This window comes from Rhineura floridana, chromosome 1 (genome assembly GCF_030035675.1).
Source record: "Rhineura floridana isolate rRhiFlo1 chromosome 1, rRhiFlo1.hap2, whole genome shotgun sequence".
In the NCBI taxonomy this organism is placed as follows: Eukaryota; Metazoa; Chordata; class Lepidosauria; order Squamata; family Rhineuridae; genus Rhineura; species Rhineura floridana.
The window spans coordinates 1,841,976-1,859,407 of record NC_084480.1 but is presented as its reverse complement, the minus strand read 5'-3'; the positions used below and the strand labels follow the sequence as shown (position 1 = coordinate 1,859,407).

Below are 17,432 nucleotides of genomic sequence, written 5' to 3'. Positions count from 1 at the left end.
GCAATCGAATCCCTGGAAAGCCACTGCAATTCTCTCTCCATCCTTCTTCCAGAGTCAGGTTAATTATCATCATAACAAGTTTTACTTTAACTCTTTGGCTTCCTTCGAGTCTCTCCTAGTTCGTGCGTGCTTTCTTTCCCTTGCCACATCCCATCCCCTCTTATCTCTTGGGTGTTGTTTTTTTTAAGGGAGCCTCCAGGCAAAGATCTGCTTATTCTGCTTGTTCTACAGCACCTCGGGAAAGTTAGGCAAAGTGATAATTCTGTTCCCTTAGAAGGCATAGTTTGTAGCACTTTTATGTAAAGGGTTGCTGCACCATCTAGTGGCCAATCACAGAAGGAATGATCACAAAAGAGGGTCATTCTAATTACTTAAACCCCTATAGCAATTTTAAACATGCAATATTCATTAAAGTTCTTATTTCGTGCACCCTTACAACCACCCTGGGAGGATGGCCACTACCATTTCCACATTTCACATTAGAAACTCTGGCCAGGTGGAATTTGCCTCAAGGGCTACCCTGTAATTCCTGAGGGCACTGGAATCTGAACCCTCTACCTGTTCAGTCTAAGCCCAACACATTATCCCCCCCCAAATCCACTTCCACCAGGTCTTGCCCTCTATGAGTGACAGGTGAGCACAGGCGAAGGCTCAACAGCTGTCACGTCAAGAGAGATCTGGCTAAGGTCTATGGAAGGATAAGCTGCACCCCACATCCCCTTCAGGATTGTTCCCTGGTGAAGAGGGCCTGCCCGACAGAATGAGGGCAGCCAAAAGATACCAAGGAGAAGGCTAAACTCTCCCGGACCTCTAGGCCACACTGGGTTGCTCTGCAATGCAACACGGGGCTCATCCAAGGTTCTTGTATCACTAAAACAGTTGTGAGTGGTAGACAAGTGCTAGGGCTTGCACGGACCATGCAACAAGTCTTGCACTGGCATGAATGCTATACTTCCACCCGCCCTGCTTGCATGCCCTGCTTGCTTCACACCTGCTCAGCCTGTAAACAAGGTATTTCCAACAACAGCACCACCAAAGGCCACTCTCCATCTTCAGGACGCTTCACAAGAAAACTGGCATGGTGCTGTGGCGACAGTGCCTGACTCAGTCATAGAACAACTCGCTACATGATCTTAGCTAGTCACTCCCTCAATAGTCAACCTCACAGGCTTGTTGGGGGGATAAAATGGAGGGGTGAATCATGTATCCTTCTTGGAGGAAGGGAGGAATAAAAATGTAGTCTTTTAAAAAATAAAAAAGCTTCCTGAACTCAAGAAACTTGGAAGCATGAAACATAGCTGATCCACCAAGACTGTGCCTGCAGCCCAGGAACTGGCTCATAGCACCAGAGTTACCAGCAGTGCCTCCTTGGCACACTGCCCACAGCTAGGATCACAACCTTGTCATAATGGCTGCCTGATGCTCAAAGCAGCTGTGCGCTCCCACTACTGGCCATTGTGAAACAGACAAAGAGGAAGCCGTGGGGGTGGGCACTTGACCCCCCTCTGCTCCAAGACCTTGATGGTCACCCACTCATAGCAGACGCTGCAATTATTTCCCCAGAACTGTCTGCAGCAAAGGATTCCAGGAGGCAATCATTAGGAAAAATGTGTTTATTATTACAAAAGATTAAAAAGCGAGAACATTGCCTCAAGGAGGGCCGCTTCATATTGAAAGGCCCTCAGGTTACGACTTCCCATCATCTCACATGGACCCATCGAGGCCAAGGGCGTGGAGGGAAGAGCCATGGGGACCTGCCCCACAAACTACCAGCCAGCCATGAAGCAGCAAGTAGGCAAGGGGGTGGTGGAGGAGACCTTTACTCGGAGGCCCAACCAGAGAGCAGAGTGAAGGGATCCCATTCGGGTGGACTCCCTAGAGGAGTTGGGGAGGGGCAGCTGCCTCTGGGGGCCTGGGCCAGCCAGTCAAGCCTGTGCTTAGGGAGAGGAAGATGAGGAAAATGAGGGGGGGGACGGGGACGGAAGCGTGAAAGGGCTCTGTGGCAGGGACCAAGGCAGGCGGGGTGCAGCCAGTGGAGGGTTGCCAGGGAGGGAGGTGGGCCCTGACGTCTGCTGCAGAGGCAGGGCTGCCGCATCACCAGGCCACATGGAAGTGGCCAGTGGGGGCTGCAGGGAAGGCAGGTTGCTCAGGGGGGACGCGGGGGATGAGATCACCTGCAGAGGCAGCACTGCAGGGTCAGAGGGCCAGACGGAAGGTGCCGGGGGCAGCTGGAGGGAAGGCCTGCTGCCCGGAGGAGCACCAGGCAGCCTCGAAAAGGGTGGAAGAGTAGATATCGGTGGCAGCATGGCAGCAGGAGATTGGAAAGGGTGCTGTGGCGGTGACTGGGGTGGCTGCGCTGCTGTTGGCCGGGGGCTCCTGGGTTGGGACGCAGGCGCTGAACCCCCCGGGAGAGGCTGGGCTGCCCGGTCAGAGGGCAAGGAGGAGGCAACCGACGGTGGGGCCTGGGGGGAAGGCCCGCTGGCCTGATTGCCGGCCCTGTTGGGCACCCGGATGGGCGAAAGAGGAGACAGGAGGGGCAGTGTGAAAGGAGAGGATGGGGGAAGACTCTCTGGCCAGGACTGAAGGGGCTGGGAGGCAGGTGCAGGGGGGGCCCACTGCAAGGGCACCAGGGCAGCCTGGCTGGAGGGTGTGAAGGAAGCTCCCGCCGCCGCCGCCGCAGCAGCAGCAGCAGCAGCAGGCGGAGGATGCTGGCGGGCCGGCCTGTTGCCCGGAGGAGCCTGAACACTGGTCTTCTCAGGCCCTGGCGAGGGTGGGAGAGGGGACAGGAGGGGTAGCGTGAAAGGGGAACGTGGGGGAGGACTCTCTGGCCCCTGCTGGAGGGCCTGGGAAGTCGGAGGGGGGAGGCTGCTGGGCCGGGGCATTGGGACCCACTGCAAGGGCCCCACAGCAGCCTGGCTGGAGGGCAAGGAGGGATCGGAGGGATCGGGCGCAGCAACAGCAGCAGCTGGAGGAGGAGCCTGCGCACTGGCCCCGTCGGGCTCCGGGGAGGGTGAGAGAGGAGACAAGGAGGGCACCATGAAAGGGGGAGAGTGGAAAGGGCCCTCCGGCTGGGCAAACCCTGATGGCAGGGGCCAGCTTGGCTGGGACGGGGTCTGGAGGGAAGGCCCGTTGCCCCCAGGGGCCCAAGCACCACCAGCGGCATCAGGCAGCTGGAAGGAAGTGGGCCAGGGCCAGGTGGGCTGGGCAGGAGGAAGGGGCTGGTGGGTGTTGGGCAGTGGGCCCAGAGGCCCCGGGGGGGCTTGAGCACAGGGTGGCGGGGGAAAGGCAAGGTGTCCCTCCGACCCCGGCAGAACATAAAAGGGACCATCAGAGGAGGGAACGGGCTGCAAGTCCGCTTGGGCCTGCCAGGCAGCAGAGAATTGCACCGTAGCGTAGGGAGGGAGGTAATGGGGGCTAGGAGGCAGAGACTGCCCGCGGGAGCTCTGGAAGGGAGCGGAAGCGGGGACAGACTGGAAAGGGGAAGGTGTGGAGGCTGAGGGAGGGGGCCAGGAAGCCCCCCAAAGTGGCTGCAGCTGATAGGAGGAAGGCAGCGAAGGGTAGGACAGCTGTTGTTGGAACTGGGCTGCAGGAAGGGCGTATGGGAGGCAGAGTGGTGAAAAACCAGACTGAGAGGGGAGGCGCAGAGGGGGTGCAGAGGGGGGAGGTTGTGGCTGGGAGGGGCTATTTAGGTACGCCCAGGGGCTCAGGGCCAGCGGAGGCTGGTTTGGAGTGGCCCCGATACAGGTTGCCTTCCCCACTACCAATTGCTTCCCACCCTCTAGCAGAGTTCTCCCTCCGGCTCCTTCTGCCTCCCCTCTCCCAACCACTGGGGGGCCGAGAGGGGATGGAGAGTCCCGCCAGCGCTGCCTCCTTTTCAGCCCAGAGAGAGGCGAGTTGTGTCCCGAGCTGCTCGAGGGGCCCAGGTGCAGGTGGTGTCCTGAATTGCTCAAGGGCCCCAGGCCCCTGGGCCAGGCGGAGAGGTCCAGGGAATCCAGTGGGCTTGACTCAGAGGCGCTCTCGGTACTCTCAGAGTCATGGCCCTGGCCTGAGCAAGGGAGGCAGAAAGAGAAGAAGGGGAGGGGGTTAGTAGTGGCTGGCGAGGCCCGTGGCACCGCAAGACAGCGGCACATCCCCAAGCACCAACCCAGCCTCACTGCACCATCCCAACCCAAGAGGTCCTACGCTGTCTATTCCCCCTGCTGTTTCCAGCCCTGAGGCAACGCTGACCATCCCCCTCACCCCAGCTAGAAGCCTTGAACTCCCAGGGATGGGGGCCATCTGTGGCCCTCCGGATGTTGCTGGAATCCCAACTCTTTCACCAGCTCCAGCCACCGTGGCCAGTGGTCCTGGGTGATTATTACGGAAGCTGCAGTCCCTGGAGAGCCACCCAGGTGCCCCAGCCCCGATCTATTGAGAGACAAGGGTTCCTCTGCCCCCTCCCCATTCAAAACTCCTCACCTGCCAAGTCCTCACGATGCTCGGGTGGTTCTGGGAGGGCTCCTTCCTCCTCCGGGAGGACAGCCACTCCGCCCTCTCCTTCCTCCTCTGGGAGGGCAGCCTCTCCTTGACCAGAAGGCCCTGGAATGGCAAGCTCTTCCTCTTCTGGGAGGGCAGCCTCTCCTTGACCAGAAGGCCCTGGAATGGCAAGCTCTTCCTCTTCTGGGAGGGCAGCCTCTCCTTGACCAGAAGGCCCTGGAATGGCAAGCTCTTCCTCTTCTGGGAGGGCAGCCTCTCCTTGACCAGAAGGCCCTGGAATGGCAAGCTCTTCCTCTTCTGGGAGGGCAGCCTCTCCTTGACCAGAAGGCCCTGGAATGGCAAGCTGTTCTTCTTCCTCCTCCTCCTCAAGGACAAGCAGCTCTCCTTGACCAGAAGGCCCTGGGATGGCCTCCTCTCCTTCCACTTCCTCCTCCTCCGGAGTCGCCAGGCTGCCAGCCCAATCTAGGTCAGGCTCGGGGGTGCCGCCTGATCTTGGCCACGGTTTCCGCTTGAAGTGCCTCAACTCAAAGGCAGCAGCAGAAGCATCATACTGCATGATGTCATGCAACTCCCGGTAGAAAGGGCAGCTGCCTATTCCTCCCCGCAGGATAATGGCCATGTAGTGTCTCCGCAGGATATCGATCTTGCAGCGACACTGCTCTGTGGAGCGCCAGACTCCTGCCTGCCTGAGGGCTGCAGACACCTTGGAAGGACTGGGGAGGTCACCTGATGGCTGAGGGGCAAGGCTCTTCCACGCTGACAAGAGGGCCTTCTCTTCCTTCTTGGTCCATCCTGGAAGACAACAGCATCGTAGAAGGAGTGAGGAAGAGCAATGAGCAAGAGGAAACAGGCAGCAGGCAACCTCGCTGCTTCCTCTGCTGGTTCCCTTCACCCTCCGTGACCTGCAGCTGTGGGTTGTCTCCAACACCACTCCTACCCAAAATCAGAGATGTAGTTGTCCATGGTCTCAGGGGGGAGAGGGTCTTAGACCCCTTACTTTTTGGGAAGCCATGTCCCTCAGGGTCCCTACATCTCCCGCATCCTGTGAGCCAATCAGCATGAAAGGGGAGTGTGTTAGCCGCTGGGAAGAGTCTTCTAATATGCTCCCTTGTCCTTTTGTGCTGATTGGTGCCAATACAATTGAAAGGAGGTGAGTCAGCCACAGAGAAGGTGCTGCCACTCCATGCAGATTGTCTTCTAGGGATGTCTGTTGTGGTGGGAGAAGGTGCTTAAAGTATCTCGTTCTGAACCCAGCAGCAAACAAAGGGGGAGAGTGTCGTTTTGTGCCAACCCAAAGCTGAGAGAAGGGGGGGAAGAGGAAAAGAGACAGAAAAAATACATTCAAGGGGGGAGGCGGAGAAAGTGTGTGAGAGTGAGAGAGAGATGGTGTTTCAACTTCTGATGATGATGTGTATGCGTACACATGTGTGTGTGTGTGTTTTACACATGGTAAGGTGGAATGCAAATGAATGTGCCTAAGCATGTGTGTGGTGCAGCCAACAGCAGAGATTAGGACCAGGTTGTAGAATCGTAGAAGGGGCCCAGCTGGTTGGCCCCTGTGAGAACAGGATGCTGGACTAGATGGGCCCCTTTGGCCTGACCCAGCTTCATGGCTCTCCTTATGGCTGGGGCTATCGTGAAGGGACCCTGCACTTCTGAATGCACCACTACACGACTGCTCAGAATAGACCCAGTGGAATTAATATAATCAGAATGGTTAACATGCATCCATTAATTTCAGTGGGTCTGCTCTGAGTAAAAAATTGTTGGACACCACCCTTTGTTTTCTTATCATTTTTTTTAAAAAATGTGTCTAGAGAGATGTACAGTTTACACCAATGAATACAGCATAGGCCAGAAGAACTTTGTACACCTTTTCTTCTACAGCATCTTTCAACATCCCATGGCACGGAGCTCTGTCTGCAAGAGACACTGGAAGGACGTGTCAATTGCACCCTGGAAGCTGTCTGGCTTCAGCAGGGAGAGGCATGCAATTTACAAGAAACATTGACAAGAAACCTTCTCCCTTTGCAGTAGCGATATAAGGGAGGGATTAAACATCTAAATTTGGGGGCGGGGGCACGAAACAGCGACACTAATCCTTCCCAGAGGAACGCCAACTAGTGTGAATGGAAAACAGCAGATTTGAAGGTAGGAAGTGTGAACCTTGCAAATCTATCTCAATGGCAAAAGCTGCGTCTTTACTACGTCTTTTAGATCCCGTCTGAACAAGCCCTTCTAAATAACAGGATCAAACAAAACCAGTTGCCCACATTGCAACAGACCCTTCACTCACACACAACCTGAAAGATCAGCTTGGGACCAGGATACCTGAAAGACTGTCTTACCCCTTATATACCCAGTCGATCACTGCGTTGTGCAGGTGAGGGCCTCCTGCAGATATCATCTTATCAGGAGGTCCATTCCTCACAACGTAGGGAACGGACCTTTAATGTGGCAGCACCTACCCTGTGGAATTCCCTCCCCTTAAATATTAGGCAGGCGCCATCTCTGTTATCTTTTCGGCGCCTATTGAAAACCTTCCTCTTTCAACAAGCCTTTTAAGTAGAGACCGTATCCTAGTCTGTGTCTGTGCTGGCATTGCCATTTAAGATGTTTTCAAAGTTGCTTTTAAAATATGTTTAAGATATTCTGTTTTAATATGTTTTAAAGTCTTTTGTTTAAGATGTTTTAAAGTGATCTTAGTGGTTGTTTGCTGCCCTGGGCTTGTACTGGGAGGATGGGTGGGATATAAATTTAATAAATAAAAACAAGGGCCGTGTAAATAAGCTTTTGCCTAGTCCTGAAAAGAAATAACAAACCTTTCTGGGAAGACTGGGACTATTCCACGTCAAGAGTAATCTTCTCCCACCACCACCTCACTCCCTTCAGAAGGAAGAGGGAGGCCACAGCAGGTCCTCTGAGAGCAACCTGAATGGGTGGGCAGTTCATGCAGGAGAAGGTGGTCCTTAAGATAGCCTAGGCCCCAAACCATTAGGGGCTTTGTGGGTGAAAACCAGCCCTTCGAACTAGGTTTGGAAATGGATGGTACTATCACTGTAGGAATCGGCTGTTCAGATGCCCATTGGAATCAATCCTCTCCCTACTCTAGCCATGTGGGAGTTTGGCCATGCTGCCTTCATAATTGCTATGGCCCAAACACAGGCTTCAAGGTCAGGCCAACTCACCCTGTATTCAGCAAAGGAGGGCTAGCCATGTGGCAGCTATCTTGGAATTTCCCACTGAGGGAAAGTTCTTCAGAGCTACTTTAAAACTCTTGCATCTCACAATACATGGGGAGAGTGGCCAGCTCACTGTACAGCCACGGAGAGCCCACCCAGGAGAAGTAACAAGCTACACTCGTTATCTTCTGCAGTATGAAAAGAGGCCAAGAGACAGAGGTGACCATGAAGGCGAGGGAAAATATGTTTGCACCTGGTGCGCTTGTGCGAGAGGGAACCCAGTGTTGCCAAATGAAACACTGTGGTCTAAATTAGAAATGCCCAGAGGGTGGGGGGAAGAGAACAGATTTCCTCCAGATGAAAACAGCAGCTTTAGAAGAACTATTTCATTAGGTCCCACAGCAAGGGAAGAAAGGGTTAAACTCCCCTCTCCCTGCCTGTTGCAATCCTGGTAACTGTCAGCCTCCCATCCCTATTGGCTACTATTTGCATTTTTTTTAGAATGTGCATATTAAATGACATTAATGTCAGGTCTAGTTTGGCCCAAAAATTGGAGGGCCCACAAATGAAGTATCATAGTAGAGTTGGAAGGGGCCTCTAAGGCCATCAAGTCCAACCTCCTGCTCAATGCAGGAATCCAAATCAAAGCATCCCCAACAGGTGGCTGTCCAGCTGCCTCTTGAAGGCCTCCAGTATTGGAGAGCCCACCACATCCCTAGGTCATTGGTTCTACTGTCATACCGCTCTAACAGTTAGGAGGTTTTTCCTGATGTTCAGTTGAAATATGGCATTCTGCAACTTGAGCCCATTATTCTGAGTCCTGCACTCTGGGACGATCAAGAAAAGATCCTGGCCCTCCTCTGTGTGGCAACCTTTTAAGGACTTGAAGAGTGTTCTCATGTCTCACCTCAGCCTTCTCTTCGTCAAGATGCTTACCTGGATTTTGCCACATGCTCATACTGTAGTTCAACAGGCCACCACAGAAGTCCTGCACAGGCTCTGCCCCAAAGATAGATCCCTCTCACACACATCACTCGTACACACACCTCCAAGGAGGGGTGTTCAGCCACTCTTGGAACTGCACAAAGCCAAGAGCACCACCCACCTGAATGCGTATACATGGGGTCCCGCCTAGGCTCACAAGTCGGGATGGAATCCAGGAGCTGCTCCAGAGTGGCACCCATGACAGCTCTTCCTGCCTGCCTCATGATCTCCCACCTCTTGAACCAGAGCATCTGCAAGGGACACACCTTTTTCAGATCCCTGTCCAGTCTGGAGCAGAGTTGCATCACGTCAGTATGCACTCTGCCCGGGAAACAGAGCTTAGTCCAAACATGAGCATGATGTTTTTGTCTCAGGGCTGAGTAATCCTAGCAGATAATCCTTCCCATTTAAGGTACATGAATCTAAGGCAAGGCCTGGGCCCTCCTGGACAGGAGATGCAACGCAAGGGCTGCCCGGAAGGATGGAAGGATCGGTTCAGTTTGGTTTGCTTCATTTCTCATTTCCCACCTCCATCTTAATTTCGGTTACATTGTGCGGCAATTTGCAATTTATTTAAAGTAAATCCTCAGGAAAACACATCATGCACACATTTCTGCAAGCAGTTTCTCTACTGTAATGCATTTTTGCAGGTTATTTTCACCAATAGATTCATCTTTCCCCTAATATATGCATTTTTGTAAACATTGCTTGGTTGAAGAACTGCCTGGCAAGACCTGTTGAAGGAGGGCTGTGGTTCAGTTCGCATATTATTGCAGAAGCGCAAATTTTGAAAGATGCTCCTATAAATGTGACCTGAATCAAATTCCTTCCCCCTCTCTACTGCCATCAACTCCATGGCGCTTTCCAGAGCCCCCAACCCTTGCCGTTCCTCAGAATATCAAGAAGTGAATTGGGGAGGTGAATAGGCAGCAGCATGGCAGCACGGCTGCTTCTGCCACACTCCGCTCCCAAAGAGACAAGTTGCCTACCGCAACACTGGGTTCCTTCAGGTTGTCTCCATATAGGGCAGAGATGGGGAGAACAGCCACAGTGGCCGGATCCTTCTTCAAAGCCTGGAGCATGTCCCACATTTTCCCAATGATGTCTTCATAGCGGTAGCGGTTGTAAGGCACCAGCGTGGAGTCCATCTTGTTCACACACACCACAATCTGCTTCACCTGAAGCTTGCAAGCCAAGTGGAGCTGCTTCTGGATAAGGTGCCGATCCGTTTCAAACTCTTCTTCCCCTGCAGAGACTAGCAGCAGCACACAGTCAACCTAAAGGAGGATAGGAGAAGGGTAACGGCTGTCAAACCTCCAGGAAGGCAAAACACTTTAGGCCCAACCAGATGCCCAGCCCTGCCCTTCAACCAGGGAAGGGGTGCCCCATATGAACAGCCCTGCTGGATAGATACAGACCAGTGTATAGAGCAGCCTTTCCCAACCTTTGTGACCCCAGATGTTCCTGGACTACAATTCCCATCATTCCTGACCATTGGCCATGCTGGATGGGGCTGATGGGAATTGTGGTTCATCAACATCTGGGGGCACAAAAGTTGGGAAAGGCTGGTATAGAGGGTCCAGGGCCAAGGAAGGTGTTTAACTGAGTCTACAGACTGGGGACCGGTGGGACCGGTGGGGCAGAAGGCAGGGAGCCCAGAGAACAGGTGGCACCAAAGTCAATGACGGGCAGAGCCAACTAGTTCTAGCTTGGCCCCTCTCCTCCTCCTCCCTGCTGAGTTCTACAAGGGGCAACCCTGAGACTGCAGAGGAGGAAGCCAACAGGCTTGGCCATCTCTTGGAGTGGTTATAAGTAGGAAGGTAGGCAGGTGGGGACTGGCTGAGGGCAGACCAAGGTTGATGGGCAATGGACCAGCCTCCATTGAGGCAGCAGCATCCATACAGCCTGGTTTCTACTCATCCTTTCTGTTTAAGGCAGGGGTGGGGAACCTCTGTGGCCCTCTAGATGTTGCTGAACTCCAACGACCCTCATTCTTGACCACCGGCCATGCTGGCTGCTGAGAGTTGGACTCCAACCACATCTGGAGGAGCGCAACTGTCCCCTTTCCTTAGGACGGTCATGCCATAGACATTCCAAATATGAAACAAGAGTCACATCTAGTATCCCCACTACATTATTACTCTTACGAATGGCACACCCAGACATTGGAGGTAGAGTCACACACACACAAATATAGCAGCTCCACACCATACATGAAAACACATATAACACGTTCAAATCACATGGCTTCCCCCAAAGAATCCAGGGAACTGTGGTTTCTTCATCACAGAGCTAGAAATTCCCAGCCACCTTGACAAACGACCGTTTCCATTATTCTTTGGGAGAAGACATGTGCTTTAAAAGAATGGCGTAGATCCGCCCAGTCTGCTGTCTGAAGTATTGCCTCCGTGTTGCATCTTAGGAATACCAGCCACATTTGCTAAATGCAGCCCAGGTAGTTTCTCCTTTGAACAATCCCAGTCTGGCTCTTCCATGATGTATCCAGTCCCCCTCAGGGAGGCTCTACACCACCCTTCCCTAGAGATGTGAAGGCCCAGAAAAATTTGGGGGGAAATGGGTTTTTTCCCCCATTTTTCTCTGAAGCCTTTTTTGTTGTTGTTTTTCCAAAAAATTGGAAAAATTGAAAAAAAATGAAGAAAAAATGGATTATGGAATGTTTCATTTTAGCATGATGAATAAAATGTTTCATTGAATCTTGGTCCCCCCCCCTTTTCTCAGTTCTTTTTATGGGGATGGGTGCTTTATATCTGCTTGACACTCTGGAGGACTAGCAGAGACAAATAATTTTCTTTCTTGTTAATGTTGATGGTTTCTTCTGGTTTTTTTAAATTGATTTTTGCCTGCTCCTCATTAACTGGCAAAACAAAAGAGGTTCCTTACAGTTCAGGATCTTATAGATCCATTTGTTACCAAAAAAAGTAAAAATTTAAAAAAAGTAAATTCAATTTGTAACAATTGTTTGAATAAAATGTACTTTTAATATACCAAATGTGATAATTTTATGCCAAACCAACTTGTACATAATTACATTTGATGTTCCTGAAGTAACAAAGTGACTTTCAATCTGTAAAAAGTGCTAATATTGCATTTTTTCCATTTTTCCAAACATATCCAGGGTTTTTTGGGGGGAAATGGGGAAAAAACAGGTTTTTTCCATGGCTTCAAAATCTCCAGAAAATTTACATCTCTACCCTTCCCCAAGCTGCTATGCCTTTCTGAACAGCATTTTCAACCGCACAGAGGTGGCACCTGGCTGCCGGATCAAGCCAAAAGCTCTTCTAGTCCGAAGCTCTTTCCTGCCCACAGTGGCCATCCAGATGTCCCAATGGGAAGCTCACAAATGGGGAACCTATGGCCCTCCAGATGTTGCTGGACTATGGCTCCCACCATCCCTGACCATTGGCAAACCTGGGTTGGTGGGGCAGTGCCCCCTTGGCCCTAGCAGGCCAGCCCCCACTATTATGGGGCCAAATAGACATGACCCCAGTAAAGAGCACAGCTGCTGGGCCCCTAAGCTCCTTGCTGGAGTCCCCAGTCTCTCAAAAAACCCCCTACCCTGATGAGAAGGGGGGACTCTTACCCGTTCCCCACCGGGGAAGAAGCTGCCACCAGCTATCCCTCCCCGGCTTGGGGTGTCGGCAATGGTGACCTCAAACTTGGGAGTGCGGTAGTGGCGCCTCCTGGGAGCGGGATCAGTATCCTCGGTGCTTCGGAGGCTCTCCAGCAACTGCCTGCATGTCTTGGCTTCCTCCTCTTTCTGCATGGAAGACAACGGCAGGCAGAGCAAGTGACACAAGGTGGCTGGCGGGTGTGTTGCCGTGAACAGCACCCCCATCCCAGTTTGCCGGACAGCAAGGCTAGTTGCACAGAGAGCGAGCACTCCACAACAGCATTGCCACAGGGAGGGGGTCCCAGTGAGCACCCCCCCCCAACATCTGGAGAGAAGCGGAAAGAAACTGCTGTGGCTGCAGCTAGAGAATCCAAGAAGAGGCCAGTGGACAGAGGGACACTTTGGAAAGGCCACAAGGCAGGTGGCTGGAGAGGCAGGCAGGGCTGCGCCCAGGTAAAAACGGGCCCTGCTCTTAGAGGAAGAGCTCCTATGACCAACCACTAACACTTGATATTTAAAGTCTGGTTGCAGGGACCCTGGACATCATGATTTCCCTCCATTTGTCAGCAGTGAGCCTTCCCATTCTACTAAATGCATTAACAGTTCCTGTCCCCTTCTATGTGCACCCCAATCCTATGCAGAGGTAGGCATGCATAAGCCCAGATAAATCAACTCTGCATAGGACCAAGCTATTCAGCTCCTCTTGCCTTCCTCCTCCAGGGCTGAGGAACCTTTAAGACAAGCAGGTGGCGGAGTCAAAATGCATGCATTATTTTAAGCACAGGACGCTTTCAAGGAGAGGGTGCTTATAGCTGGGAACTCTCTCTTCAGCCAAAACAGGCAGGGAAGGATGATCTCAGTTGGGGCTGCAACACAAGGAGAGGAGCTTTTTTTAAAACCTTGTCTCTGCGGCTTCCCTGCCAAAAAAATACGCCCCTCAAAGCTGCTGTTTGTCTCCAAAATTTCTGCAGTGTGATCCTGCTAAAATACACCTTCAGGAGTTATTGTTGGGAGCAGCAGCAGCAGCTGAGGAAAATGTGGACTTTTGGAAGCCAATTATTTATTAAATTCATATCCTGCCCTTTCTCCCTAAATATTATTATTATTATTAATTACATTTGTATACCGCCCCATAGCCGAAGCTCTCTGGACAGTTTAAAAAAAACAATTTAAAAACACATGCTAAAATGCCTGGGAGAAGAGGAAAGTATTGACCTGGTGCCAAAAAGATAACAGTATTGGCTAAGGAGCCCAAGGCAGCAAACAAAACAATTTAACAACAGCATGGACCAAACCATGGAGATGAAAGTAAGATGGGCCAGAAACGAGGCTGTGGTTGGGAGTGAGTGAGTGAGTGAGTGAGTGAGTGTGAGTGAGTGAGTGAGAGAGAGAGAGATCTGGTTGGATCAGAAGCTGATGTACCAGCCTACTAAAATGACCACTAAAATTAGAGAAGCACCTAGCATTGCGATTGCCACCCTGATCTCCTTTGGGGAGGAAGGGAGGAAGAGAAATGTAAATAAATGGATGGCTACTGAAGACATTTTTGTTTAAGAAGGCTTGCCCTGAAGTGTAACCCAGTCATTCTACACAGTAATAATTGTACAATTTTAATACATTTAGTTCACTGAACTTGCAATCTTTTGCACTTTATGTTTTATCTTATTTTATTGTACACCACTTTGGTAACTTTTGGTTGTAAATCGGTTTATACATCAGCAAATAAAATACTCTTTTAAAGAACAAGCAGAGAAGTTGTTATGGCAAGGAGCTGTGTGTCTCAGTCTGAAGTGCCCTCCCAATGCTGTGGACTCAACTCCCATCATCCCTGACCATTGGCCATGCTGGCTACAGGAGCTGATGAAGGCTGAGGACCCTACCACATCTGGACGCCACCAGCTTGGAGAAGACTGGAGTGGAGAAGATTATGAAGGTGGATTAAATGTCCTTTTGTGGTTATTTGAGGTTGCCAGCAAATCTGTTCCACTGGTCAGCTCTGCTGTGAGAAACACTCTGGTTAAAAGAGCAACCACCTTAGCAATGCGGGTGGGGGAAGCAGTTACAGCCAACTGATGTGGGATGTGCACTTCATGGTGGCAGGCAGCATTTGCCCCACTGATCTGCCTACGCAAAAGGTCTGGGCTTCACGAGAAACTGTTTTGAGGAGCCCACGTCGCAGTTCCTGCTCCTGCCCCATCCCCTCAGATAAGCCTCCCCACACAAGAACCCCCTAGGAGTGCCTGGAGAAGTCGAGGGCCCAGAGGGCCCATGGGCTCCAAGAGCTCTCAGGCCTGCGCACGCAGACACTGATGGGCACAGCTGTGGCCTCAGGGCATTCTGCTAGCAGCCAAGGATTTCATTCAGACAGGCCTATGGCCTGATCAGCCAATTTGTGTAGAGCTACTGTCTATGTTATCATTTGTTCAACTGGCTGCTAGTTTTATTGGGCTGTTTTATTTGCATTGACTTTCTGTTATTTTTTCCACTGATATTTTTTATTTTTTATTTTACTTTCGTTGCCATGAGCCACCTTGAGCGCCATTTGGTGGAAAGGCAAGCTACAAACTTACACATTAGCAAGTAACTACCTGTTTCCGGAGTATCGTCATCATTTCTGGACTAAGGTGCCCACATTTGTAGAGAAGGTGGCCAATGAGCGTCGCTTTCCCAGATTCATTTGGACCCAAGACCAGGATCCGGAGTGGTGGCTTGTCCATCCTCTCTCTCCCCTCAGTTGCCAACTCCTATATAGGGTGGGGGGGGCAAAGAGAGGGCGAGAAATGAGCATGGGCCTTTGGGAGAGGCACTGACGGAGCTGGAGGAAAGCCAAAAAAGCCTGTGGCACCTTTAGAGACCAACTGGGCTCTTGTGATGTGGCTTTTTCCACCTGGTGCCTTCTTGCTCTCTCTCCCACACACAGCGTAACTAAGAGGCACTGTTCCAACAGAGGATGCCATTCTGCAGAGAATGGATGAAAGGCTTGCGATGGCTGTAGAAGCAACTCTGGCCCTGTAAGCCACCAATGGACCAGCCACACAAGGCACAGATCGGGGGAGCATTTAAATATGCCACCATCAAAGCAGCCAGCTGCTAGCCTTGACGTGCAAGAACAGCTACAGAATTTGTATTGTTGTTCTGAAAGCCTAAGATAGCAACAGTTCAAAACTTTAAGCACTCTTATTATAGAGAGATGCTTCACTGATGAGGCCCAATTTCATCAGCACGACCAAGAGACGTTCTAACCAGTGCTAATGGAACGCAAGTGCATACACTGAAAGTATCCTGAACATGGCAAAATTTGGATGCTGTGCAGGTCAGCATAAGCAACTGCCACAGCAGGTCAGACTAGCCCAATATGACTCTCTTCCCTGACTGGCTCCCCAAAATCTCAGGAAGAACCTTCTCTCAGCACCTGCTCCTGGGGTCCAAGGCTTCAGAGTGAAGCTGGAACCAGCTGAATGCAAAGTTGGGCTCCATCACCGAGCATAGTCCTTCCCATAAGCAAAGCAGCCAAGCAGGCCGCTCTTCTGTTTTTAAGATTCACTCTCCGTCAACTACACTGAAGCCGGCCCCGATACCTACACATGCACTTCCATCTATCATGACATCTGTAAGTTCCTGGTTCCCACCTGCATTGGGACACCCTCCTTTTCCCTACATCTTCATACCAGCTGCGTAACAGCCAACAACTCAACAGATGATGCTTGTCATAGCATTTAGCAGATGCAGTGAGGGAGAAACTTCCTGCCTCTTGTGCAGCTGTTAAAGGCACAGGTACTCTGTCAGAAAAAGAGGGGGAGAAGGAACTGGCAGCCCCAGTTTGCCCTGACAGCACCCTGGGGTAGTTTCATCAGCATCTCTTCATCACCCGCCATGCCAAGGACCTGCTCTGGTACCCCCAAAGTAGAGGCACATCAAACCGTATCGACACAAAACACACAGACATCCAATTCAAAGAAAGCCACACCCCCAAGATAAGTACCCCTGCAATCACTGCAGCACTGAGTTCAACTCTGAAGCTACAGAATGCCTTCCTGCTCATCCCACTTGACTCAGTATTTCCACCAGAACAGAAACACTTTCAGCGAGCAAATGGCACCTCTGTTTCCAAACACCTGCAGTGCCCCAGAGAAGAGGCTCAAAACCCCAGCAGTGAGCAGACACTAAGGCAAGGGGGGGAAGACCAGGCAAGCCTCACACACCCCCCTGCATTTTCACACACACTCTTCTCCCTCTCTCACACACTCAGGCACACCTCAGCACCCTTAAGGCAAAAAGAAAAGGCAGATTTGGTCCTTGAAGGAACACTTAGGCATACCTACAAAAGGGAGTAACAGTTACCATCAAGACAGGGAAGGAGCCACTTCCCAAACATTGCAGCAATGCCATTTTTAGAAGCAATGCCCACTTAATTGTCTGCTAATTGGGGACAAGTTGAAAGGGAAAGATCAAGTCAAACCATCCCCTCCTGCAAACTTCAGAACATAAGAACATAAGAAGAGCCTGCTGGATCAGGCCAGTGGCCCATCTAGTCCAGCATCCTGTTCTCACAGTGGCCAACCAGGTGCCAAAAAAAGAAAAAGAAAAAAGAAAAGCCAAATGGCCCAGCCAACCCCTCCCTGCACCTCCCACAAACCTACCAGCCTCCAGAGCACACCTCCCCAACCTCTGCCCTCCGTTTCCCCTTACAATATGCCTCCATCTCCCAGAGGAGGCTTTAAATCCTGGGCGGAGAGTAAGACCACACCCACATGGCACCAGGGGAACTCACTGAGCAGAGATTAACCCCACCTTGCACCCAGCTGAGCCATCGCAGGCTCCAGGCAACCAGGATCCAAGTGACAGAGATTGCCACTGGCCAGAGGGCCACCCGTTCTCTGGAATGCCCTGCCACGTCCTGGTTGTGAGACAGAAACCGGTGCAAGTTTTACACACTTCCCGAAGACCCATCTGTTTAAACAGACTGTCCCTGGCTCCTAAGATTAATCACACTGCTGTTTTATTATTTATTGATATTTAACAATGTTTTATTGATGGAATCTCTGTTTTTATTGACGTATTTCTTTATATAATGTTGTATGCATATTCTTTTTCTGTGACATTATGGTATTTTATGTAAACCACTTAGGGATTTTGTATATTGAGTGGTACATAAATAT

At 51.4% G+C, this 17,432-nt stretch overlaps 1 protein-coding gene across 4 annotated transcripts; it reads right to left on the bottom strand.

Moving 5' to 3' along the window:
* Nucleotides 1-1,598: 1,598 nt before the first annotated feature.
* LOC133378160 (basic proline-rich protein-like) lies at nt 1,599-16,995 on the bottom strand. Of its 4 annotated transcripts, none has more exons than XM_061612952.1 (7): nt 16,914-16,995; nt 14,862-15,017; nt 12,244-12,420; nt 9,632-9,919; nt 8,764-8,893; nt 4,459-5,268; nt 1,599-4,045 (listed from the first exon to the last, which is right to left on the bottom strand). In XM_061612952.1, the coding sequence occupies exons 2-7, from the start codon at nt 14,988-14,990 to the stop codon at nt 1,938-1,940; spliced, it is 3,642 nt and encodes a 1,213-aa protein (XP_061468936.1). In that variant the 5' UTR covers nt 14,991-15,017; nt 16,914-16,995; the 3' UTR covers nt 1,599-1,937. The 4 variants fall into 4 exon arrangements, with proteins under 4 accessions (XP_061468936.1, XP_061468940.1, XP_061468933.1 ...); XM_061612956.1 differs by lacking the exon at nt 16,914-16,995 and adding an exon at nt 16,592-16,670; XM_061612949.1 differs by lacking the exon at nt 16,914-16,995 and adding an exon at nt 16,256-16,331.
* Between the last annotated feature and the right edge of the window lie 437 nt (nt 16,996-17,432).

Excerpts from the sequence above, each read along its gene's own strand:
- LOC133378160 (XM_061612949.1), bottom strand. The coding sequence starts at position 16,315 with ATGAGCAGGAAGGCATTCTGTAGCTTCAGAGTTGAACTCAGTGCTGCA. Across the intron at positions 8,894-9,631 it reads TGAAGGAACCCAGTGTTGCG|ATGCTCTGGTTCAAGAGGTG; the intron begins GTAGGCAACTTG and ends TGTCCCTTGCAG. Across the intron at positions 4,046-4,458 it reads GCATCGTGAGGACTTGGCAG|GCCAGGGCCATGACTCTGAG; the intron begins GTGAGGAGTTTT and ends TCCCTTGCTCAG.